Below are 24,561 nucleotides of genomic sequence, written 5' to 3'. Positions count from 1 at the left end.
TCGAATCAAGCAATCATTAAAACTCCCCTCCCTCCGAATCGAATGTATACACGCTCCGAATTCAAATCCTCCATTAATCCAAGCCAATAACATGAAAAAGCTCAAGAGGGACTTCAGAGATTGAGTAAACGCAAGGATACATGTTCTGAACCGAGCAACACAACGAGAAAAAAGACGGTGCTTTCTGAACCCAATGCGGCTCCCCGTCACGGTGGTAGTTGAGGACTGCGACCTGGTGCTTTCGCTGGCCCCACACAACCTCCCGCACCCCGGACACGGCAGTGCGGTCGGTGTCCGCGCGCTGGAAAAGCCTCGTACTACGCCCGAGCTGCCAAGCACCTCCCTAGCGGGGTACCCTGAGTGAGGCAAGGCCCATGAAGGTGCAAACAATGGGGTGGCTTAGCATGGCCGGGTCGGTCAGAAAAAACCTCCTCGAGAGCTCGTGTAGTGCCTACACCACCTAGCCCGAGTACCGCGCTATCAGCGAAGCCGATAGCCTCTGCTAGCCTCTCGCACGAGCGAAGAATCGCGTCTCCTTATAGGGGGGGCGAACGGCTCACGAAGGACGCGGTCCGGCTTAACACGTCTCCTAGCTGGCATAAGGAGGTAACGCTCCATATAGGAGCACTGTGAAAGGCTTCAGCGAAGCCGCTAGCCTCCGCTCCCGGTGTCCCCGAGGAAAGAGAGAGAGAGGGAGACGAGTTGCCACTAACATGTAGGGCTCACATGGCTCCCACTCATCACGTCAACCAAAACCGATCACTATACTACCTAAGAGACCAAAGTTGACATAGTACTGTGAGTTGGGGTTTGAGCTATACCTGAAATTTCAGTTCATGGACGAATTTTAGATTAGGCACAAATTTTTTGAGGGCCCTAAAGTAAACTTATTGCAACAAATCATCTGCTATCATACTAACGGGCTATAAATGGGCCGTGCACCATTGCTCTCCACACTCCAAAAACGGCAGCAAAAGCTGGGCTTCACCCACCGCGGAGTTAGTCAACCCCGGCCCATCCCAGCCCATCTATAGGCGGATTTCAAGCCTAAATTCTCGCCCAACAAACGCGCATCAAATCCTTAAAACCGAAGCAACACCAAGGCCTCTTTAGTCTTCCATCCGTCCCACCACTCCTTCCACCCACCCCTCAGATCCCGATCCAACCCCCCCTCCTCCTCCGCTGTCCAGATCCAGCCGCCGCCGCCGCCGTCGCCGGCGGGCGGCGTGGCCAGATCCGGCGCCATGGAGAAGCCGAGCACGCTGCTGGTCCACTTCGACAAGGGCTCCGCCGCCATGGCCGGTGAGATCAAGGCGGATCTCGAGGGCAGCGACGTGGCCGCCAAGGTGGACGCCATGAAGCGCGCCGTCATGCTCCTCCTCAACGGCGAGACCCTCCCCACCCTCTTCATCACCGTCGTCCGCTACGTCCTCCCCTCCGAGGACCACACCATCCAGAAGCTGCTCCTCCTCTACCTCGAGATCATCGACAAGCGCGACGCCGCCGGCAGGGGCCTCCCGGAGATGATCCTCATCTGCCAGAACCTCCGCAACAACCTCCACCACCCCAACGAGTACATCCGCGGCGTCACCCTCCGCTTCCTCTGCCGCCTCTCCGAGCCCGAGGTGCTCGAGCCGCTCGTGCCCTCCATCCTCGAGAACCTCGACCACCGCCACCACTTCATCAGGCGCCACGCGCTCTCCGCGATCTCCTCCATCTACCGCCTCCCGCACGGCGACCAGCTCGTCCCCGACGCGCCCGAGCTCGTGGAGCGCGCGCTCGCCTCGGAGCAGGACGCCTCCGCGCGCCGGAACGCGTTCCTCATGCTCTGCACCTGCGCGCAGGAGCGCGCCGTCGCGTACCTGCTCTCCAACGCCGACCGCGTCGCCGAGTGGCCCGACCTCCTGCAGATGGCCGCCGTCGATCTCATCCGCAAGGTCTGCCGCTCCCCGAACCGCGCCGACAAGGGAAGGTATATCAAGATCATCATCGCCCTTTTGTCATCCCCCAGCACCGCTGTTGTCTATGAGTGCGCTGGTGCGCTCGTGTCGCTCTCCTCGGCGCCCACTGCCGTGCGCGCTGCCGCAAACACGTACTGCGAGCTGCTGTCGTCACAGAGCGACAACAATGTGAAGCTCATTGTCCTGGACCGCCTGAATGAGCTGCGCACCTCGCACCGTGATGTGATGGTGGATGTAGTGATGGACGTGCTGCGTGCACTCGCCAGTCCCAACTTGGATGTTAAGAGGAAGGTGCTGGATTTGGTGCTCGATCTGCTCACCGCTCGTAATGTGGAGGAGGTTGTTCTGTACCTCAAGAAGGAGGTGGTCAAGACGCAGGCAGGGGAACTTGAGAAGAGTGGTGAATACCGCCAGATGCTGGTGCAGGCGATCCATGCCTGTGCTGTGGAGTATCCAGAGGTGGCTGGGTCAGTGGTGCACCTACTCATGGATTTCCTTGGTGACACTAATGTTGCTGCTGCAGTTGATGTTGTGTTGTTCGTGCGTGAGATCATTGAGACTAATCCCAAGCTGCGTGTGTCCATGATCCAGAGATTGATTGATACATTCTATCAGATCCGGGCATCCCGTGTGTGCTCGTGTGCTTTGTGGATCCTTGGGGAGTACTCTCTCTCCTTATCAGAGGTTGAGAATGCTATCTCCACCATTAAGCAATGCCTTGGCGATGTACCGTTCTATACAGTATCTGAGGAAGGGGAGGCAACTGACTCAGCCAAGCCAGCACAACCAGTGGTGAACTCTGTTACCGTGTCTTCTAGGCGGCCTGTTGTTCTTGCAGACGGCACTTATGCCACACAGAGTGCTGCCACTGAGGCCATTTCTACTCCATCAGTTGCTCCTGGGTCATTATCATCGACCCTGAATCTCAGATCACTCATTCTGTCAGGCGATTTCTTCTTGGCTGCCGTTATTTCCTGTACCTTGACCAAACTTGTATTGAGGCTGGAGGAGGTTCAGCCCTCAATGGTTGAAGTGAACAAGGCTTGTACTGGGGCTTTGCTGGTCATGACATCCATTCTGCAGCTGGGACAATCATCTTACCTTCCACACCCAATTGATAATGATTCATATGACAGGATAGTGCTTTGTGTGAGGTTGCTTTGCAATACTGGTGATGATGTCAGGAAGGTCTGGTTACAGTCATGTAGGCAGAGCTTTGCAAAGATGCTTGCTGAGAAGCAGTTCCGGGAGACAGAGGAGATGAAGGCAAAGGCACAGATCTCTCACGCTCAACCAGATGATCTTATAGATTTCTACCACCTGAAGAGCAGAAGGGTAAGAGACCGAATTATCTCTTGTGGCTTTTTTTTGTGTGTGCATGCTGATAGCTTGGTCTCTTGAGGATAATTGGTAGAATAACCTGACACTGTAGCAATAATAACTTTGACAACAGGTTCACTCAAACATGAATCGATGAGTTATTTCACACTGCAAATTTAATAATGCAAAAATGCACTTGTTGCATTTTATCAACATTATGAAGCACATATCATGTCTTGTGTAGGGTTAATAGAATGTTCACTGCTATGCAAGCAAGCTCAAGTGTGGAATCCTTAGTGTTACTTTTAGTATCTCCTGAGTCCTGAGTACCTAAATTTGTAAACATTGTCTTGATATTTCTTTGTTTCCTGGAGCCTAATTACTGACATGAGTCATAAGATCAAAGGTCTGGGAAACACAATATTTTTTCCCACTAATATGTCACTCAACATGTCTTAAGCAAGTTTTGACATCCTCATTACAGTGCGGCCCTGTTTTGTTTTTGTTCATTGTCTAATCCTTTTTGCTGCCATTCTGTTGTGAACTGGAAGTCTTATTTGAACATGAAAGTTTACATCAAATTATCTTGATATTTCTATAGTACTCTGAAGCTAGTTAATCTAGAGAATAAAGTTTTCTTTGGTTATAGGTAAAGCATGATATTACTTTAAAAGGTTTGCAAAGATGTTGTGAATGATGAACTACACTGTTGCTGCGTATGAGTTTTTCATTTAGTTTAATATGGAAGTAGTGATTCTTGCATGTTAGGTGTCAATCTGGTTGATAACCTTTCCTTTCCTGAGTGCAAGTTATATGCTGCCTTATTTATGTCTCCTTGTTAGTAAAATGTGACATTGTTTTTCCTAGGGCATGAGTCAGCTTGAGTTGGAAGATGAAGTTCAAGATGACTTGAAGGCTGCAACTGGTGGGTTTACTAAGGATGCATATGATGCAAACAGACTTAACCGCATTCTTCAGTTGACTGGATTCAGTGATCCTGTGTATGCTGAAGCATATGTGACAGTTCATCATTATGATATTGTACTTGATGTGACTATCATTAACCGTACAAAGGAGACACTTCAGAACTTGTGCTTGGAATTGGCTACAATGGGAGACCTCAAACTTGTTGACCGCCCTCAGAACTACACCTTGGCTCCTGAGTCAAGCAAACAAATCCGTGCTAATATCAAGGTTTCATCAACAGAGACTGGAGTAATATTTGGGAACATTGTTTATGAAACTTCAAATGTGATGGAGCGATCAGTGGTTGTGCTAAATGATATTCACATTGACATCATGGATTATATCTCACCAGCAACTTGCGCTGATGTTACTTTCCGTAACATGTGGGCAGAATTTGAGTGGGAAAACAAGGTACATACTTATTCCTGCTTTGATATTTTGTTAGAATGAGTTTACTTTGTCGTATGTTATCCGCTCCAAGTTTTGTAGTCTATATTTGTTCATCTGTTTAGGCAGTCTCTCCTTGGCAGATTTCAATTTACTGAACTACTTTTGTATCTGCATTTCCATAGTTATCTGTCAAAAGTCTTTTTTCTTATACATGTTTGACGTATCATTAATCTGAGCCAACTGTTTATTGAGTTTCATGGACCACCAATTGTGATGCCTTGCAGATAAGTCGTATATTTCTCCAACCAAAACACAGATAGAAAACTCATGTTGGGTTGTAATTAAATGCTGAAATAATATCGAGCATTTCAGCTCCTTATCTCTTTGTGTAGTAGGCAAACCTTTTGAAAATTGTTCATTGTTAGTTTCTTTCTTTTACTACCATGCATTGGATAAACAATTTTGTTTTCTGGTGAAAAGAGCTTTTTTTTGGAGAGTTACTTTTGCTTTTGATGTTGCACCAAGCACAGCTATGTTTCAGTGCATGTATGTTACGTTTGTTCGATACTTTGATCTAGTTCCTTTTGCTATTCTTGCTCTGGTTGTCCTAAAATGCACCGGAATTGTGATGCTGTGCACTATTTTTTTATGTGTGCATTTGTGAACTTCTGTTTGTGCATTATAACAGAAGTTCTGGTTGTCCTAACACCTTTTTAACTCGATTTTGTTACCATTCATCAGGTGGCAGTGAATACTGTCATTCAGAATGAGAAGGAGTTTTTGGATCATATCATCAAGTCAACAAACATGAAGTGTCTAACACCACCGTAAGTTTCCTTTGTAAATTGTCCTTTCATGTTGACTTGCTGGCAAGAATTTCTCGCTTAACATGTACATGAGTGTGTATTGTGTGTCTAGGAATGCTTATTTTAGGTTCCTTGACTATTACAAACCTCTTTCCTGCACATTACCATTTTTAAATTGCCTTGATCTTGGATTCAAAAAGCTTGGCTAGTTTACTTGACTCGAGGTAGGTAAAGTTTGGTATGAACACGTGGTGTACGGTTCTGAAGTTCAATGCCTGTTGATGGCAATGCTGGTAGGCCTGTTCTATATAGACGGTTCAACATCTACTAATTTCTAGACGAGATAAATACTCAACAAAAATTTTGAGCTTCTTTGTCGGAACTAATAAGTCATTATGAAATGAGAAGAACTGGATAACATTTCATTCCAACCATCAACTTTTAGTCGTGTTTGATATCCTTCCCATATGCTGTCAATGCCCATGCATGGATAGCAATACCCATGTTGTCAAGCAATGTTTTACTATATTGCAGTGCAAGCAACTGTGTGAATCAATGAATTAGTTACTTGTGATTTTGAAGTAAACATGCATTCGAACAACTGCTTGTGATGCGACAGCATCGTGTTAGCCAGATAACTGGAAAACTGTTGTCCCGTACATTCCACTACTTGTCATATTAATAATAGGGTTAATCACTCTTCTAATTCATAAACCTTATGCCAGGTCTGCGCTTGACGGAGAATGCGGTTTTCTCGCCGCTAACCTTTATGCAAAGAGTGTTTTCGGTGAAGATGCTTTGGTAAATATCAGCATCGAGAAGCAGTTTGATGGCAAGCTCAGTGGTTACATCAGAATAAGGAGCAAGACCCAGGGAATCGCACTCAGCTTAGGAGACAAGATTACCCTCAAGCAGAAGGGAGGCAGTTAACTGCCATGACTCTGTCACGGTTGTATCATCATTTTTAGTAAATTCCACGCTTTAGTGGGATTGAATTGTTGAGTAAAGTTCTTTTTTGTACAAAAGATCAAAGAAAGGAAAGAGAACCGGGATGATGTTCCCAGTTGGATAATGCTCCAGAGCTATTGAAGGACGACAAGGTTTAGTTCAATCCGGATTTGCCTCCTGTCCCTGTTATTGGAGTGTTAGTCTTTTTGATAAAAAGAAATGACGATGTAGAAATAGATGTGAAGTTTTTGTCGATTATTATTAACAGGCAGAGCAATTGTGGCCTTTGTGTTACGACCGCCTACCTTGTCTTGTGTTTATTTGTTCGGTTAAAGTTCAAAAGGAGGTATATCGCACATTCACACTTAATTGTTGTTTTCAATAATCCATTTGGGTTCGCTTTTGTTTTGTTTAATTTTCATGTCTTTAAACAGAACGTAGCAAATTGTCTCTTTCCATGTGATGGGATTAGTTCTAAGTAAGACGACATGGTGTGAGTTATGCGAGTTCGCTGCTTTGGTGACTTTATTATTGCCAGTGATTTCTACCATCTGTTGCCCCATTTCTCGCCGCACCCCATACTCCATATATCGAAGACGAGGAGCATGTTACTAAGATTTGGGGAAATTTCAGGAAGCAGGAAAGCTGCAGAAACAATTTACTTTGGGTGCGTGTTGGATTAAGCTTTGGTGCGTCTGAGATTAAGATGCTTGATGATAAGCAAGCCAATGTACGTTTGATTAAAGAAACAGCAGGCGACATTCTGCGCACCCGCCAAACTTTTTGATATAACATACAATAACAAGAGAGAAAGCTAGGCGTCAGGCTATTTAAAGGAGCCCGGGTAAAGAAAAGAAAACATTGCCTGCCACTACATCCATCCATGATGCATCAGCCTCTTCCAGATTTCAAGCCACATTTCTTGGGCTGCAGACAAATGCTTCCATTCTCTGCCACCCCTCTCGCGTGAAAGTCTGATAATGTAATGCCATCACCATCATCTCATCTCATCTCATACATATAGGTTTGACGGACTGGCAATTTTAATTATCTTTTAAATTATCCCGGCCTAAACCTATCAAGATAACATGAATATATACACGCTTGCTCAAACATCAAGTTGAGTAGCTCACACGAAGTAGTACATTGTATTCAGTGGCTGCTGGTACAAGTAATTAACTTAATACTGCTTCATCTGGATCAAAAGCTCATAATATTTCTCAAATCCGAAAATCATCTACTAGCAGCTAGTAATCTCCTGATGAAGGAAACTGGCTAGCAACCAAGCCAATCATTGGTTACTTAGGTCGTAAACTATTGTGGTCAAAAATCTCATTTTGGGCCGGAAATGTGGCCACTTTCCCTCCATTCCCAAGCCACCACCATCGCCATGCCACTGTGTCGCTCGCCATATATATCGTCGCGCGCGCGCGCATCCAATCCATCCCATCGATTTGCACGCAGCCATGGAAGACCTCGCCGCCACCCTCATGTCGTCGTTCTCGCACCGGCACAGCGCGCCGCTCTACCTGTTCTACAACGTCGCAAGCTTGCCCAAGCATCACGCCGGCCGCGGCGGCGGCGGCGGCGGAGGAGGAGGAGGAGGAGGCTTCGAGTTTGCTACGGCGGCGGGCGGTAAGCAGCAGGGAGGAGTTGATGATGGAGAAGACGGCGGCGGCGCCGGGGTGCGCGCGTGCTCCAGCGACTTGTCGGCCGCGGCGTTCGCCGACGAGCTGTTCCGGGAAGGCGCGCTGCTGCGCCCGCTGAAGCTGCCACCGCGCCTGCAGACGCCCTCGGCGTCGGCCGCGGCCTCCGCCGCGACGTCGCCGACGGCAGCCAGCAAGGCGGCGTCGTCGTCGCGGAGCCCGTTCGCGAGCAGGAGGAGTAAGCACGAAGGCTTTGACCCGTTCGCCGCCGCGCTGGAGAAGGTACGCAGGGACGTCGCCGCCGCCGCGCCCATCCGCCGCGCGCGGTCGCTCTCGCCGCTGCGTGGCCCCGCGGTCGCCGCCGCCGCGCACCGCAAAGAAAACAACCCGTACGCCGCGGCGGTGCCCGCGCGCGCCGTCACGGCGAGCCGGCCGCCGTGGCGGAGGAGGAGGAGGGGCATGAAGCACCTGCTGTGCGGAGCGGCGATGGCGACGCGGCCGCACCGGGGGGACGGCGGCGGCGCGCCATACCGGCGGGGACTCCTGGTTTGCTTTGGGTTTTAAGTGTGTCCAACACACATGCTCTGGGAAGGTTGTTTCTACGTTGTGGTCGAGTGCTTTACTGTTTTCGTTTGTATTTGATGGAATTTATGCAAAAAAAAAGAGATGAATTTGTGTTATCTTTAGCATCCAAATTCATCATATTTGGCTTTACTGCTAATCCTTGTCAAACTGTATTAGTAACTGTAAAGCCACCGTAACTGCATGACGCTGGTGCGAAGGCAGTCCAAAGAAACGAGAAGATCGGTCATTAGCTAACAAAACAACTAATGGCTGGACCCACATGTCAGCTCGCTCCTCTTCATCTTTCCCGTTCTGAGCGTTCTCTTCGGTTTCTCTCTCTCTCTCTCTCTCGCTCAACTATTGTGTTTCTAACTTACTATTTGCCATCAATTAATTGGTAAGATTTTAAATTTAGATTTATAATTTTGCACTATAATTACGAGTTAAATCACAATAATAGTGTTGATTTTTGGGTGAATAACTAACATTCATTGAACTTTCGCTTAAGGATCATTGCGTGACTTAATATAATCATTGGACGCTCTAAAAATACCATATGTACATGCCACATCATCTATGCATGCAAATTATATATTTAAGTGTCCCTTCTACCATTACGTTTTCAGATGAATAAAGAAAAACTATTGAGAAAAAAAAAGATTTTGGCCACCGGCAAAAAGATGTAGCATTGGTAACTAAAAAAATTGGCATTTTCCTTTATTTCATGATTGCTTCTTCTTGTTTTTCCCTATGTTTTATATAAAAATGTAAGGTTAAAATGGACATTTAAATATTAACTTTACATGCATGAATGATGTGCCATATTCACGTGGCGTTTTAAGGGGTCCAAGGACTATATTAAGTCGCATGATGATCTTTAGGAACTTGTTTGGACATTATAAAACATCAAGGACTAATTAAACCCCTGAGCAAAAGTTGAAGGACTAAACGGGCTATTCACCCCTTTTTTTTTATGATTATCAGGCCATGTCATCGAGAAAGTATGCATCGGGTAGCGAGAAAAGGTTAAATCGTTGGCAACTTTATGCATTGAGAAGAAATTATTGGATGAAATTAATATTGGTACCATTATCAATGACTTTCTCAGCTAGAAATGTCAGAATAAATTTTCGAGGTAACATGTATAGTTTAGTATATGTACCTATTAATTATTATTATATAGTATGATAAGAGTCGTTTCGCACTGGAGGCTGAGAAGTCAGGACGGGCCCTGTCGCCAGGGAACGGCGATGGCCAGCGGCGAGGTTGGGGGAGCTCGGGTTGTCGGCCTCTGCCTCCCTCCCGCGTCGGCGTGCTCTCCCACACCTCCCTCTGCGCCTAGCGAAAACGAACTCCCACGCCGCATGTCTCCTGCCCTCACTCCGCTACAACCAGTGGGTATTCTCCCATCTCCCACGAATTTTCACGATGTTTAGGTTGACCGTGGGTATTCACCCACTCTCACGAATTACAAGAGGAACAGTTAAAAACCATGAGAACAACCGGCTTTAAAATAGTAGATATAATCATTATTTAATACTAGTAAAATACGCATGCGTTACAATGTTGATAGGGTGGATGAAGTGACCCCAACAATTTATCAAAGCATCCGAATTTAACTATAAGCATCGACGACGTGTATAATTACTACAAAGATATATTTGTGTTTGGACAATCGCTCTATACGTCCGGGATGTGAAAGATGTTTGGGCATGTTGATTTAGCGTGGGAGAAACAGATGGGTGTGAATGACCTAGTCCTTTGTGCAAGATCGAGTTAACAAATGAAAATTTAGGTCGGGCTCATTAATTATTTTCGCATCACATCTATCTATTATATTATTAAAGGAATAGAAAAAGGAGCCTCCACGTTCGCTCTCATGGCCTAGAAATTCCTACATTAATCGGAGAAAAAGAAAACGCAGAGTCCATATAGAAATACAATTTAGAAATAGCTGAAATTCGGAATTAAAAAATAAGGAATATTAGAAGAGGATACTAGAGTCCATATAGAAATACAATTAGGAAATAGCTGAAATTCGGAATTAAAAATAAGGAATATTAGAAGAGTAGACTAGAGTCCATATAGAAATACAATTAAGAAAAAAAAATAGAAATTCGGAATTAAAAACAAGGAATATTATAAGTAGAGTATAGAGTCCATATTGAAATACAATTAAGAAAAAAATAGAAATTCGGAATTAAAAAATAAGGAATATTAGAAGTAGAGAAAAGAGTCCATATAGGAATTTAAAACTAACTAAAATTTGGAATAAACATAATAAAATTAAAAGTAGAGTTTAGAGTCCATATAAATATACAATTTACAAATAATTGAAATTCGAAATTAAGAAAAACATGGGAAGAAGAGTTTAAAGTCAATATAGGAATACAATTTAGAAGTAACTGAAATTCGAAATTAAAAATTAAAGAATATTGAAAGATGAGTTTAGAGCCCACATAGAAATACAATTAGAAATAATAAAAATTCAGAAATAAACATAAATAATATTGGAAGAATAGCATAGAGTCTATATAGAAATACAATTTATAGAAAATTCGGAATTAAAAAAAATATTAAAAGACGAGTATAGAGTCCATATAGGAATATATATAATTTACAAATAAGTAAAATTTGATATTAAAAATAATTAATAACTAACACGTATATAAAATACAATATGAATATGACACATTAGTAGTTTTGTAAAGTTATTGTAAAATTAAAATTATGTTTAAATATAAAAGTTTAATATATTTGAATAATATAATGAGAAAACATATATGCTATTATATGAGAGAAAATATAATGATGCTAGCCGCGTAATCTGCGCGAGCCACCATGCTAGTTTTCTTTTAGAAACGTCTATATATGTTTTTCACAATGGATTTTTTTTTTCGAATCACAATACAACAGTGCAATGCTATGCTCTATTTTCTTTTTCTTGTTGGTTTGCACCTCGCCACGTACACGTTGAGTTGGCCGGCTGGGCCACAGGCCAGCGCGAGTAGCTAATCAAGACTTGTCGATTCATTTCTCAGCCTCCCTCTTGTCTCTTGTCAGTGCCAAGAGAAAGAGAGAGAGAACCGAACTGTTTCCCCCAATCTCTTCCTTATTAGTTAAATCCGTTTGCTAAACCTAAATCGAGAAGAGTAGTCGTCGGCTGCTGGTTTGCCTCCGCCTCCTCCCATCCTCTACCAGTCTACCTCTAGCCTCACATCCTCTCCACTAAAGGTCCGCGCTACATCGATGGCGAGTAAGATGGAGTCCCACAGCGGAGGACAGCTAGCAAGACGGAGGCTAGTAAAGGGCGGAGAGTAGCGAGCAGGGTGGAGGTCGGCAACCACCCCCATCTTCTCTGGATCTGGGCATAGGTGATGGCGGAGAAGGAGTGACGATATGGCCATGGCATCAAGCGGTCCCTCAATGTGGGGCCAGACGCCATCGATCAATGGCAAGCTTGAAGGAGGTCAGGATGGAGTTGCAAGTCTTAGGTGCGATTTGTTGATTGCTCTGTTGGGTTACCATCGATTTCTCTGTTGATTTTATTGGGGGTCGATTGGAGTTCTCCCTATACTGATTTTACTTGGACGGATTTGAATTCGATTTGACAAATCGAAGTTTATCCCCCATTTCAGTTTCGTGTTCGAGTTGGCAGTTTAGAATCAGGAGATGGTTCGGTGGAATTTTTTTTAGGAGGTTTGGTTAGATTAGATTGCCAACATAAGAAAGCCGTGGTGAGTTGTGACCTTCAAAAATCAAAATAAACCACCAGTACAGCCACCATATGGCCCACACGTCAGCCACGTACAAAAAAACAACCAGCGCAATAATAACGAAACATGAAATTTTCCTCGGTGCCCCTATCGAATTTACCACACCACACTTTCCATCTCTGGGGCATCCCACTCCCAACGTATTTTCACACGCAACTATTTTATTTTACCGTTGCAAGTCTCATCCCCTCTATTTAAACGGCTCAAAAAACCCGGAGCGGTGAATCTCCACCGTCCGATCAGTGATCCGACCGCCGATGCGCCGTTGGTTCCCCATTAATAAAAATTTGACCGTTGGAAAGATAGACGCCACGGCAAAATTCCTCAATTCCCCACCAAAAAAAACCAACCCATCGCCTACAAAGCCATAGCCCTCCCTCTTCTTCTCCTTCGAAACCAATCCATCTCGAGTTCTCGCCGTCAAGAATCGGAGGAGCAGAGGAGAGGGAGGAGAATTCGAGAGAGAGGAGAGGAGGAGGAGGAGGAGGAGGAGGCGGAGTGAGGTGTAAGGGGGTGGTGGTGACGCGTCGCTGATTCGTGCGGTTTGCTCTGTGGACGCCGATCCCGGCCGTTTCGGGCGATGGCGTCGAGGAGGCAGTGGGGAGCCGGTGCCGGCGCCGTCGATGTTCCTGCTCAGGAACGCAAGGGAGGTAAGGCGGCCACCGATCATCTCCTGCGCGCGTTCTTTGCCGTGTTCTTTGTTCTGGAGGGGCTCTCATGGCGGCGGCGGCGGCGGCGCGATGGGGAGGGGGTTTTCTTGCTGCGATACGTCGCGTGCCTGCTTTGCCTTCGTAGGTTTCTCCCGTCCCCGGAGATTAGGATTTTTAGGATCGATGGTGTGTTCTTGCGGGGTTCTTTTACGGTTTCTTGTCCGATCGACGCTTGATTGCGAAATTGTATGGGTTCTTTGATACGGGTTCTTGTTCTGATTCGGCGTAAAGAGAGCACCTTTTGAAAATCATGTTCATGTGTGGATTATTTTTTGGTCCCAAAATATGATCGGAACGCATGTGCCCGTGGTGGAAGCAGATGTTTGTCGCGTTGGTTGATTTATTGAATCGATAGGAATTTCGCATGGGTTCTTTTGGCATAGAAATGATCTTTTGCTGGCGCTGTGATGGTTTCTGCGTTGTTCTTTGGGTTTGCTTCGATAAATCTGGCATCTTCCCAGAATTGCGTTTCACCTATTGAATCGCGTTTCTTGTTCTGAATCATGCGTGCGCTTTCACCTATTTCCGTGCAAAATTTCTCCCTTAGCGATTCTGTGCTTTCTCTTGTTACTGATCTGAAATTTCGACTTTGTGCAGAGGCTGCCAAGATTGCGAGGAGGCCAAAGACCACGACGGTTGTTGCTCAGCAACCGCCAAGAATCCGTCGAGCCCTCGCCGACGTCAGTAATCTCGTCAATGGCCGGGCTGCTCTGCCTGTCGTAAATCGCCAGAAGGCAGCAGCAGCAGCAGCTGACAAGTGCAGGAAACCAATCAAGCAGCGCAACGAGAACAACAAGGCGGCCAAGCCAGAAGTCATCGTGATCAGTTCAGACTCCGAGAAACATAAGAAAAATCCAGCCCAGAGAGCAGCCTCCCGGAGGGCGCCAATCCAAACGCTCACCTCGATTCTGACCAAGTGCAGCAGGGTATGTGTTCTTTGGTGTTGTTTGATTCTGTAATGTTGGGAAATTTTTGTCTGAAGAATCCGTTTTGTTCTTCTTTTGCTGAACTTGTTCTGAACACAGGCTTCTGACGGTGTGATCAGCCCGAAAAAGGAGCTGATATACGACATCGATGCATCTGATTCTCACAACGAGCTGGCAGTGGTTGATTACGTCGAAGATATCTACAGATTCTACAGGAACACCGAGGTGAGCTTAGCTTCCTCTTCTTTTATGCCAAATCAATTGGTGATGGAACGGTGATTGATTACTCTTGCTGCTTGATTTGTCCAGAACACCTACCGGCCTCTCTGCACCTACATGGTGTCACAGACCGAGATCAACGAGAGAATGAGAGCAATCCTGACTGATTGGCTCATCGAAGTGCACTACAGGCTTATGCTGATGCCAGAGACACTGTACCTCACTGTCTACATAATTGATCAGTACCTGTCCCTGGAGAATGTGCCCAGGAAGGAGCTGCAGCTTGTCGGTGTAAGCGCCATGTTGATAGCCTGCAAGTATGAGGAGACTTGGGCTCCATTGGTAAGGATTCCACTTCTGCACACCACTGATGCCGTTCAATTTTGCATATGATATGCTCAACTTGCTATTGTGTTCAATGCTGTTCAATTTGCATATGACTTTCAGCTTGCACTTGCTTCTTGTCTTACAGTTGAGCTGCCATTTTTGCAGGTTAAGGACTTCCTTGTCATATCAGACAACTCCTTCAGCAGGCAGCAGGTCCTGAGCACAGAGAAGTCCATACTTAACAAGCTCCAGTGGAACCTGACTGTTCCGACAATGTACATGTTCATCCTTCGATACCTGAAAGCTGCATTGGGTGACGAGGAGGTAACTAACAAGCACAGTCCATTTTCAGTTGTTCTTCTGCTGGTGCTATACATCTTCAATGTGTTGTAATGTGCCATTCTTTTTTCTGTCAATGCAGCTGGAGCACATGACTTTCTTCTACGCAGAGCTCGCACTGGTTCAGTACTCCATGCTCTTTTTTGCGCCATCGGTGATAGCAGCCGCTGCCGTCTACGCTGCTCGGTGTACCCTTGGCCTGAGCCCACTATGGAGCGATCTTCTGGAGTACCACACCGGCTTAGCTGAGCCGCAATTGCTGTATGTCTTCTTCTTCATGACTTGATCTTTGCCCATGAAATTTGATTACATATTGAATCTGAAGAATATGACCTGTGAATTGAATTGTGTTGACTGCGTTCCCAGAAAGGGATTTCAGTTATATAAATTTGGAATGCTAAATAATCCATCTTTTCACAATCGTTGATAACCTGTTGTCCTTAAGTTTCATATTCAGAGATGGTCTTTTTTCTCATTTGCTTTAGTTACTTAAATCTTGCCTATGAAATTTTGATTACACGTTGAATCTGAAGAATATGACTTGTGAATGAATTGTGTTGACTGCTTGCCTAGAAAAGGATTTCAGTTATATATAAATTTGGCATGCTTAGTTACATTGTTGTGTCTCCACCAGACTGACTGAATTTTGTACTACTGAAAGTTTCAGTTGAATATTGTCCTGGACTAGTTGGTGATGTCCAAACTTTCTTTGTATGCAATGGCATGTTATGCTCTCTCTAGTCTAATCCAAGAACTTAATCTGTTCATGTGGCTTGATACAGATAGTTGTAACCTGAAGAATGCTGAACAGATAGTCCTAACATATGCTTTGAACATAGAACAAAATATGAATCTACTACATGCGTATGCTGCTAAAATTGCTAGTGCCTAACCAATTACTTTGATCTGCACCATTCAATTAAAACGCCTGTATGCATAAATATGCTGATCAAGATTTTGATTACATGACTCTTATCAAAGATCTGCACCATCCAAATTATTAAAACTTAATCTGTTCATGTGGCTTGTTTTTTGAGCTGCAGGGAGTGTGCGAGGCGGCTGGTGAGCCTGCACGCGGCGGCGCCGGAGAGCAGGCAGAAGGTGGTGTACAAGAAGTACGCGAGCCCCAAGCTCGGAGCCGTCTCCCTCCACTCGCCGGCCAAGAAGCTTCTCCCGCCGCCGTCGCCGGTGGCGGCTTGAGCTCTCGCTGTTGGAATTTTGGCCTCGATTGGAAGAACATGTGCATAGATAGGATCGGATCGTCGCCGCGTCGTCGTATCATCGCTTTGATGTTACCCCCCGTTTCTGATTTGATTCTTCCAAATTTTGGGTTCCTGATTTGATTGGATTGCTACTGATTCGAATTTGGTGCGAATGAAATTATGAAAAATCATCTTGATGTTTATTCTTTTTCCCCCTTTCCTTTTTGAGAGGTGGTAATAATATTTACATCTTTATATTACCTGAAAAAAATGTTGCCACGGATGGGTGGGACCCACGTGGACACGTGGCCAAACGGCAGCCAAGATTTTGATAGCCTCTGGCCAGATTCGCTTTCCAGCCACACGATTTCTTCTGTGACGTGTGGCGTGAGATAACTCACGCAGCTCAGCTGGGGCCGACTTCGTGGGTCCCACGAGTCCCATCCCGATGATATGTGGGGCCACTGGTATCCGCGGGCCCACTTGTCAGTGTCAATGGTGGGAGCATTTAAGTAGAAGAAACCAGCACTCAATCTTCGACTCCTCCTGCTCTGTTTGTTCGAGTAATTAATTAAGCTCCGACCACGAAGCTTCTGGCGATTGTCGGCGTCAAGAACAGCTTGACGAGCAGGCAGCAAGAGGATTCGTTCTTCTTCTGTGGTGGATCTTGATTGGGCTCCCTGTTTTAGTGTTCTGTTCTTCGCAAGAAAGGGGCCATTCTCTTTTGGTTTCTACATGCAGGTTTGTGTTCTTCAGTTCTTGGTTTGTTGTTGTTGTTATGGGCATATACAGTAAGTTCTTTCATGGTTAGCTGGATGAGAAATGAAAGAAAAAAAATATTGAGAGGATCGGTGATGTCCTTGACGGGAGTTAATTGTGTGCAATTGAGTGATCTGCTTCAGCTTACTCCTCTGTTCTTCTTCTTTAATATGATCGGTTGTTTGTTCTTCTCAAGAAAGGCCATTCTTTTTGGTTTCTGCATGCAGGTTTGTGTTCTTCAGTTCTTGGTTTGTTGTTGTTATGGCATGTACAGTAAGTTCTTTCATGCTTAGCAGGATGAGAACCGAAAGGCACAAATTATTAGTGAAAAGCCACCGTGTGCGATTGAGTGATCTCTTCCAGCTTACTCTTCTACTACCAATTACTCTGTTTTCATCGAATTCTTCTTCTTTGATATGATCTTCCACGGTTCTGATCTCTGTCATGTTATGATCCTGTCTGCTAACTAGAATTCTTTTTTTTTTTTGGCTTTTCTTTTCTGAATATTGCTGAACTTTTCTAACTCAACTAGAGATAACTACACCACTAATTTTCGAAATGACACCATGCTCTTGCATAATTAATCCTGTTGCCTGCCTTTCGGTGCACAAGTATTTGCAAAGTAATCCTGAATTAAAATATTCTGCCCTGTTTTTGTTTTCTTTCAGATGAGTAGCATGGCATGCCATTCCCTTCCAGAGAGTGGAAGCAACTTGTCAGCTGCTGATGAACTCTTTCAGAACCAAAGGTCAGAGCAGGGAATTTACTGGACACTCTGGGACTCCAGGCTATCTGATGATCTGAACACAACGACCGTATATTCAGACAATCATGGCAGCAACGGTGGCGGCACGCAATCTTTCGACACCTCTGAACATTGCAGTACAGTGCCTTCAGATTCAGATGAGCAACCTGGATATCCATCACAGTTTGAGCCTCTGCACATGGAGCAAACAAACGACATGTTCTTGTATGCAATTACTACACCACATTGCCTTACTAATCAAATGCCTTAATTGTGTGATTACATTGGTGATTACTGCAAATCATCTGTAAACTGAGAGAAAAAAATTGGGTCTGAACCTGTGTTTTTTCAGGAGCCAGTTTTCAGATGAGGAGGTGAGGAGGATGGATGCTCCGTTCCAGGCGCTGGACATGTTCCCGGACTCCATGCACAGGCTCATGTCCTACGAACACATACTGAACGGAGCTCTGGTGTCCGATTCCAAGAATCAGGAGGTGAACATGGATCAAGACGACATGGACACCTGCGGTTTCCCTCTCTACTTCAGCCATGGCCTGCAAGATGATGGCGGCTTGCCTTCTTTTGCCAAGGGGATGGTTGCTGCAGACACCTCCTCCATGGACAAGGTGAATTGTAGTTACACTATTTTCGTGCCTTTGGTCAAGAATTTCGAAATGAAATGTCCGCAATTTCGGGAATTTCGATCCCCCCAACATAAATATTCTTGGGAGAATAGGCCATTTGATCCCTAAAGTTTCGCCTTAAGGTCAATATAGTACTTGATATTTTATTTTTGTCCAATCAAATCCTTAAACTTTGTCATATGGTCCAATATGAACCTTAGGTCCACCGGAAACGCCATGTAGGCATTGCCATGTCATCATCTTATTAAAAATGGATGGTGAAATATCTAATTTGTCCATTTGTATGTGATATGAAATACTATAACTAATTAATCTTGTATGAGTAGATAATTTAATCTAATCCCAGGAATTAATATATATACAAAATTGATTATGTTACATGTATTGATATGTATTGATAGACAAATCGATATATTTGGGTATTTGCGAATGTAAGTGTGTGTGACATTTTTCTTTTCTCTCTCTTATGTTGTATGTAAGGGTATATTAGACATTTCATGACAGATTTGTATAAGATGATGAGATGGCATGTCTACCTGACCTTTTTGGTGGGTCCAAGGACCATAGTAGATTGAAAAATAAATTTTTAGGACTAGTTCGAACAAACTGAAATATCAAGGACCATATTAACCTCGGAGCAAAAGTTGAAGTACCAAATAGGCTATTCTCCCAATATTCTTTGGGCCAGAAGTTCAATTTTGTTTGATTTAAGTACTGATTTTCCTTCAAATTTAACCATAATTTATTCAACTTTCAACCTTTTCTTCATTCCGAAATTTCGCTTCTACCGAAATGTTCTCCGATTTCTGAGAACCCGCCAGCTGATCATGTTGCAGGCTGGAGCGAGCGCGACGGAGAGAGGCGATCCGGGGAGTTCGCCGCCGGGATTCGAAGAAGCTGTGCTCGAGGAGCTCGAGGAGGTGATGGTGCAGGTATGGTCGGCATCCTCGCCGCCGGCGAACTGTGGGCACCGCAAATTCTCTCCTCTCCTGACAAAAATGGCTGCTCCTGTGTCTTGTAGATGGCGAGGACGACGCGGATATGCCTCCGCGACGCCTTCTACCGGCTGGCCGAGGGCTCGAGGTCGCCGCGCTCCGCCGCCGCCGCCGCAGACGGCGCCACCGTCGCCGAGGCCACCAGGTACCACGCGCAAGCCGCCGTCGACCTTAGTCGATCGCTTCTTGAAATCCTCCAGCTCGTGATCCTGATGCTTTCTGTCTCCTCTTCTCCTCTCGCCGCGGCGAATCCTCTCCAGTGCGTCGACGACGCGGCCGCGCCGTCGCCGCGACGCGATCGACAGGACGGTGGTGAGCCTCACCTTCAGGCCGCCGCCGTGCTCGCCGGAAGCAGAGGCGGCGATGATGCGGCCCACGCGTGCCTGAGGAGGCCGAGCTCGCCGTCGCCGGATCACCGGAGGACAGGAGGAGATTCGCTTGGTTTTTCTTTCCAGTGCGATCTTGCTCGCCGCATTGCAAGCTCACTGGCTTGCCTGACGAAGGATACACTGTGTATGTGACCTGCAGCTTTGCCATGAGAGCTTTCTATGTTCCAAGCATGTGGAATTTGATGCTTGGTTTTTGTAACATCCCGGCCTAGGGCTTAATAGGATTAATAGAATACTCATATCAACAAGTTGCAACTTCTTTTCCGGAAGCCAATCTTCAAAGAACTCTAGGTAACCTGGAGCAATTTGGGATGGGTGACCGACCGGGAAATTCCTCCCGGGTGCACACGAGTGAGGACAAAGTGTGCAGAAAAGATATGTGCCCCCTCTGTGAGGGCAGTCTATGACCTATGAAAGCTATCAGATGTAAACGGGTCCGGCCTGGGGGAAGGCGGGATGTTACAGTTTTGATGTTGCTTTTAGTACATTTTTGTAATGGATTGACAAATTTTGACGTTTGTGGGGGCAAAAAAAAATGATGGTGTATGATTTGCTCTGTTGATTTTAGTAGTAATCTGCACTGAAAACTGAAGTTTCTCCAACCCGTTTCCTGTGCTGCTATCCTTGTCAGATGAGAAAATTCACAAGTATTGCGGAAAGCAGGATCATCAATCCTGAACCTGAACCACAGTTCAAGGTTCAGAATCTGTCAACATACTGAACACTCTACATGGAATAGTTTCCACAATTTAACTTTTACTCAGCGAAAACATGTTTTTTAAAAAGTGCGTCCATTTGCAAAAAGAAAAACAAAGTTTCAAAAAAGGCCAAAATGTGAAAAAGCGCATGGATAGGGTAACCGTGAGACGGCATCCTGAAATGCCGTAAATTAAATTGGAGCTAACAATGTAATTTACATTTGATCTTTCTGCTCTACAGCTACAACAACATGCAGAGGCACAGGCTGCAGCAGTCACATACAATGCTGTAGACTTGATACATGTTCAGTTAACGCCCGTTTACAGAAGCAATCTGTGCATCCGTGCCTTACAGTAAGTTTCACAATTGTGTCCCAAGCTACCAAATTTTGTCACCCCATGTTCCAATCCTTTGTGTATACAACTTGAGTGGAGGAGATGGGTGGCGTTTTCGTCAGGTTTCAGAATACAGAATGAGCAATTGGAGAGCATCAATTTGGCAACTTGATGAATAACAACAGTGGAATAATAATCTCTGTCCTTGCTACTCAAGAATGTCTGTTGGCCACAACTGTCTCCACTTTGAGATCTCATCCTTGCTGCGGAGCTTCCTGATTCCACCGTAGAAACCGTCGCCCTCATTGCCCTCTTCCCTGTGGTCCTTCCGGTTCACCAGCGCCTGCCTCCATCTTGAACCAGGTGTGTATTGGTTGAACTCCAGAACAACAGTGTCTGAAACAAATGTTTATGCAGGGTTTTGTGTAAGTTTCAGAAAGAGTTAAGGTAAAATGAAGTAGGACAGAATAGAAATCTTAGCTATTTATACTTTGTTATTATTAACTGGGATTCAAGTTGAAACTCATACGGGTTTCAATTTGTTCACTCAAAAGGAAAGCAATTAGTTGTAAGCATCTTGTATCAGTGGAAAGGAGTAAGACTCTTGCCTCATGACATTGGTCAAGAACCAGATTATATTTATTCAAAGAACAACATGCAGATCATGAATGACAAAAAACATATTAATGTAAGTCAATGAAAGCTAAGCCTTATCTAACAAATAGATGGTTTGTTATAGAACGAAGTAGTTGCATACTTGCATACATATACTATTATCAGCTGTGTTCACAAACATGCCAACTATGTTATCAACCTAACAGCGGAACTTAACATTGGATAGACAAAAATCCAATTAAATTAATGCATGATATAGAATGTTTCTTAAAGTGAAATTAAGGTCAAACATAAGCTAAAGTCATCATTTCAAGGGTAACACTTTGCTTTTAATCAATGAATGAGCAAAATGAGTCTGAGGCCATGATGTTGTTTTATAACATTCTTTAGACTTTGCTGGCATGTTGATGGGGTCGTGGCATCAAAAAGGCATATGTATATGCAACTAACTTTGTAATTATTAGTCAAGTCAAATAATTTAGTCCCTGGGATTAAAGATATTCTCACCACTAAGATGACACCGACAAAAGTGCTCACTTCCATCACATGACTCCAAGTGGCCAACAACTCCATACCACCAGCCTGCCAAACATAGCAACACATGAATGAACACACTGTCCACTGGTAAAATACTCCTCATCACTATCAGATAAGATTAGCATATCCCATATGGAAATGTTTATTGGTTCTTCTAGCACTGTCCAAAGCATTTGCGTTGTTGGGTGCTCGGGAACATACCATAGGGGAATTCCTTGTTCCTTCTCCATTGGATCTCAATGTTATCGCCTGGCCGGAGTTCGTGTAAGCAGTCAGAGGCATGGAGATCATGTGCGTGAGTGTCTACTGGAGGTGCCCTGACCCTATCCCAGTGTACCCCGTCCTCCAAGACTACGGTCCGTCGTCCGTGTGGTGGATACCTGTCAATGTTTTTAAGGCCAGTTAGATAACTTGAAGATACAATCTTCAGAGGATATAAAATCTTTGTGCTGCTATGTGTTCGCCTCAAAATCATCAGGACATAACCACAATTTACATTCAACCACAGCTAAAATCACTAAACCAGTAAGAAGTTAGTACCTTGCACGGAAGGTATCACTGTGGAAATCATAGCTGAGCTCTGCATCGTAGCATGACATCATGAATCCAACATGCCCATGCTGCAAACAAACAAAAAGCCTCAAGATTGGTTCCGGTTGCTCAAACATAACTAAAAGTTTGAAGATAAGATCCTAAAGAAACACAAATGAGCTCATCTAGATTATGCCCAATTGGACACTCAGACGCAAATCCGCTAAACCAAATGAAGATATAAACTTCAGTATTCCTTTCCAAACTTCATCATCAACATAAGCATTTACAGAAACAAGGAACCAAATTAAGGTATAAAACTTCAGTATCCTTTCCAAAAATTCATCATCAACAGATTAATCACTAGCAACAATGAACATTAACAGACACTACAAATCATCCCAATTTGCATGCTTGGTGACAATAATGAAACTGCTAGCTATTAATTGCAAAGGGATGATAATTAAAATTGCTTGATTCCAAAGTTATACCTCACGGTTGTAGACCTGAGCCGGGAACCAGAACTTGCCACTCTCCATGGACAGATACCACGACATGATCGAATCATCGAGCACGGGGCCGGCCGACTTGCCGCCGCTGCCGCCGTCGGCCCTGGGACGCATCCAGGACACCACCGGGCAGACGCAGGACAGCGCGGCGAGCCACCTCCGGTGCCTGCCGCCGCCGGCGAGCGAGCACGACGCCGCGGCGCCGCCCGTGTCGGCCGCCGACGCGAGGTACGTCCTCCACTCCTCCCTCGCGGCGTGGCCGAGGACGCCGCCCCACTTCTCCGACATGTGGCGCTCCCAGAGGTGGTCGCCGCGGCAGCGCTCCCGCATGGAGCGGCAGACGCCGGCCATGTTCCGCAGCTCGGAGGGGGGAAGCCTCGCGAGAATGCACTCGATGGCGAGCTCCGGCAGGTCGAGCACCGACGGCTCGCCGCCGGCCTCCTCGCCGCCTCCTCCTCCTCCGCCGCCGCCGCCCTCCTCCACGGCCGCCGCGCGCTTCCTCTTGAAGGACGGCATCAGCGGCATGGTGGTCTCGGCCGCCGCGCCGGCGCCGACGCCGCCGAGCAGCCGGAGCCCGGCCAGGAACCCGAGCAGCGCGAGGGCGAGTTCTTGGCACAGCGTCGACAGGAACAATCTCATCTCACGCGCGCATGGCTTCGACAAGAACACGAGGCAGGCCAAGACGAAGGTGGCCACCAAGGCAAGCATCGATCAAACACCGCCGCCGCCGCCGCCGCGGTGGAGGAGCAGCAGCTCGGATTGGGCGCTGCTCCTTATAAATAAACAAAGAACGAACCAGTGAAGACGCTGCTGCTGCTGCTGCTACGACCAGAATCGAATCAAGAACTCTCACTTTTTCTTCTTCAAGCTGCTTTTCGATCGGACGAGCCGTGCGGGTGACGCGATGGAACCCGCTTTTTACACAAAGGAGGGGTGGGAAAATAAATAAATTTGGGACGGGGATTCGAATTCGATCGAATCGAAGCCCAGAAAACAAGGGGGGAGGGAGGGAAGCAAAGGACACTTGGTGATTTTTCTCGGATTGGAGCAATTAACCAAGAACTCGCTCAAAAAACACGGAAGCTAAAAATCCAACTAACCAAGATCTCTGCTGCAGCTGGAAACGAACGGGGGGAGTGCTGGAGCTGAGCTTGAAAGATCAAGAAAATGATCCTAACAAGAACAAACAAAAAAAAAGAAGAAAAGGGGTTGGGATCTTGGAAGGAGATAAGAGAGAGTTTGGTGAGAGGAGAGCGTGGTGAGTGAGCAAGAGGAGGAGGAGGATGCTGGGGCCCGAAGCTTCCCTTTCCTCCTCCAAAAGCCTCACCAATTGCCTCCCTCCTCCCTCCCTCTCTCTCGCTTCCAAGAACGGAGGCTCAGCTGCAGCAGCAGCAACCGGGGGGGAGAGGAAGCCCAAGCTGCAATAGGGAAATTCGCAAGTGGAGGGGACGACTATTTATGGCCCGAATTTGGCCATTTCCTTGGATTTCTTTTTATTTCTTTTTTTCAAAAAAAAAAGATTTTTTGTGTGTGTGATGGATGGAAGGTTACAGGTAATTTTCGAAAAAAAGATTTATTTTTTTTTGTTGCCTGTTTTTAGCTGGTTTGCATCCATTACCTCTTGTTTCGGCTAACTGTTTTGTAGGGCAGGGGATTTAGGAGCGGTCGAGGTCCAATAATTGGGAGCCATGCGTTGTGCGTGC

At 45.7% G+C, this 24,561-nt stretch overlaps 5 protein-coding genes across 8 annotated transcripts; 4 read left to right on the top strand and 1 right to left on the bottom strand.

Annotated features, from left to right (window-relative positions):
• The first annotated feature begins 1,111 nt into the window (after nucleotides 1–1,111).
• On the top strand, nucleotides 1,112–6,806 carry LOC4326915 (coatomer subunit beta-2). Its single transcript, NM_001408992.1, has 4 exons — nucleotides 1,112–3,296; nucleotides 4,149–4,658; nucleotides 5,379–5,464; nucleotides 6,169–6,806. The coding sequence occupies exons 1-4, from the start codon at nucleotides 1,245–1,247 to the stop codon at nucleotides 6,371–6,373; spliced, it is 2,853 nt and encodes a 950-aa protein (NP_001395921.1). The 5' UTR covers nucleotides 1,112–1,244; the 3' UTR covers nucleotides 6,374–6,806.
• Nucleotides 6,807–7,857: 1,051 nt separating this feature from the next.
• Nucleotides 7,858–8,601, top strand: LOC136355185 (uncharacterized). The gene has a single exon (XM_066307490.1). It carries the CDS (start codon nucleotides 7,858–7,860, stop codon nucleotides 8,599–8,601), a length of 744 nt encoding a protein of 247 aa, XP_066163587.1.
• Nucleotides 8,602–12,765: 4,164 nt separating this feature from the next.
• On the top strand, nucleotides 12,766–16,359 carry LOC4326914 (cyclin-B1-3-like). Its single transcript, NM_001408986.1, has 7 exons — nucleotides 12,766–13,027; nucleotides 13,685–14,013; nucleotides 14,113–14,238; nucleotides 14,323–14,574; nucleotides 14,725–14,883; nucleotides 14,981–15,159; nucleotides 15,942–16,359. Exons 1-7 carry the CDS (start codon nucleotides 12,958–12,960, stop codon nucleotides 16,096–16,098), a joined length of 1,272 nt encoding a protein of 423 aa, NP_001395915.1. The 5' UTR covers nucleotides 12,766–12,957; the 3' UTR covers nucleotides 16,099–16,359.
• Nucleotides 16,360–16,638: 279 nt separating this feature from the next.
• LOC4326913 (uncharacterized) lies at nucleotides 16,639–20,199 on the top strand. Of its 4 annotated transcripts, none has more exons than XR_010738823.1 (7): nucleotides 16,639–16,841; nucleotides 17,528–17,829; nucleotides 17,957–18,230; nucleotides 19,085–19,180; nucleotides 19,270–19,388; nucleotides 19,504–19,821; nucleotides 20,098–20,199. XR_010738823.1 is itself a non-coding variant. In NM_001408990.1 (6 exons), exons 1-6 carry the CDS (start codon nucleotides 16,836–16,838, stop codon nucleotides 19,628–19,630), a joined length of 924 nt encoding a protein of 307 aa, NP_001395919.1. In that variant the 5' UTR covers nucleotides 16,639–16,835; the 3' UTR covers nucleotides 19,631–20,159. The 4 variants fall into 4 exon arrangements, 2 of the variants coding, with proteins under 2 accessions (NP_001395919.1, NP_001395920.1); XR_010738822.1 differs by having other exon boundaries at nucleotides 19,070–19,180; NM_001408990.1 differs by having other exon boundaries at nucleotides 19,504–20,159.
• A 284-nt stretch (nucleotides 20,200–20,483) lies between these two features.
• On the bottom strand, nucleotides 20,484–24,283 carry LOC4326912 (F-box protein At2g32560). The gene is made up of 5 exons (XM_015764469.3): nucleotides 22,841–24,283; nucleotides 22,359–22,438; nucleotides 22,020–22,198; nucleotides 21,789–21,863; nucleotides 20,484–21,062 (listed from the first exon to the last, which is right to left on the bottom strand). The coding sequence occupies exons 1-5, from the start codon at nucleotides 23,564–23,566 to the stop codon at nucleotides 20,875–20,877; spliced, it is 1,248 nt and encodes a 415-aa protein (XP_015619955.1). The 5' UTR covers nucleotides 23,567–24,283; the 3' UTR covers nucleotides 20,484–20,874.
• Between the last annotated feature and the right edge of the window lie 278 nt (nucleotides 24,284–24,561).

This window comes from Oryza sativa, chromosome 1, assembly GCF_034140825.1.
Source record: "Oryza sativa Japonica Group chromosome 1, ASM3414082v1".
Taxonomy (NCBI): Eukaryota; Viridiplantae; Streptophyta; class Magnoliopsida; order Poales; family Poaceae; genus Oryza; species Oryza sativa.
Note: the sequence above shows the minus strand (reverse complement) of the source record. Positions and strands in the feature narration are given on the sequence as shown.

What these genes read in the sequence shown, in the direction of transcription:
- LOC136355185 (XM_066307490.1), top strand. Translation starts at nt 7,858, where the DNA reads ATGGAAGACCTCGCCGCCACCCTCATGTCGTCGTTCTCGCACCGGCAC.
- LOC4326914 (NM_001408986.1), top strand. Translation starts at nt 12,958, where the DNA reads ATGGCGTCGAGGAGGCAGTGGGGAGCCGGTGCCGGCGCCGTCGATGTT. An exon ending in TGCTCAGGAACGCAAGGGAG is followed by an intron (nt 13,028 to 13,684) that starts GTAAGGCGGCCA and finishes GACTTTGTGCAG; the next exon opens with AGGCTGCCAAGATTGCGAGG. An exon ending in TTCTGACCAAGTGCAGCAGG is followed by an intron (nt 14,014 to 14,112) that starts GTATGTGTTCTT and finishes TTCTGAACACAG; the next exon opens with GCTTCTGACGGTGTGATCAG.
- LOC4326912 (XM_015764469.3), bottom strand. Translation starts at nt 23,566, where the DNA reads ATGCTTGCCTTGGTGGCCACCTTCGTCTTGGCCTGCCTCGTGTTCTTG. An exon ending in AGTGATACCTTCCGTGCAAG is followed by an intron (nt 22,199 to 22,358) that starts GTACTAACTTCT and finishes AAACATTGACAG; the next exon opens with GTATCCACCACACGGACGAC. An exon ending in GAACAAGGAATTCCCCTATG is followed by an intron (nt 21,864 to 22,019) that starts GTATGTTCCCGA and finishes TATGTTTGGCAG; the next exon opens with GCTGGTGGTATGGAGTTGTT.
- LOC4326913 (NM_001408991.1), top strand. An exon ending in CAAACAAACGACATGTTCTT is followed by an intron (nt 17,830 to 17,956) that starts GTATGCAATTAC and finishes GTGTTTTTTCAG; the next exon opens with GAGCCAGTTTTCAGATGAGG. An exon ending in ACCGTCGCCGAGGCCACCAG is followed by an intron (nt 19,389 to 19,503) that starts GTACCACGCGCA and finishes AATCCTCTCCAG; the next exon opens with TGCGTCGACGACGCGGCCGC.
- LOC4326915 (NM_001408992.1), top strand. Translation starts at nt 1,245, where the DNA reads ATGGAGAAGCCGAGCACGCTGCTGGTCCACTTCGACAAGGGCTCCGCC. An exon ending in AATTTGAGTGGGAAAACAAG is followed by an intron (nt 4,659 to 5,378) that starts GTACATACTTAT and finishes ACCATTCATCAG; the next exon opens with GTGGCAGTGAATACTGTCAT. An exon ending in ATGAAGTGTCTAACACCACC is followed by an intron (nt 5,465 to 6,168) that starts GTAAGTTTCCTT and finishes ACCTTATGCCAG; the next exon opens with GTCTGCGCTTGACGGAGAAT.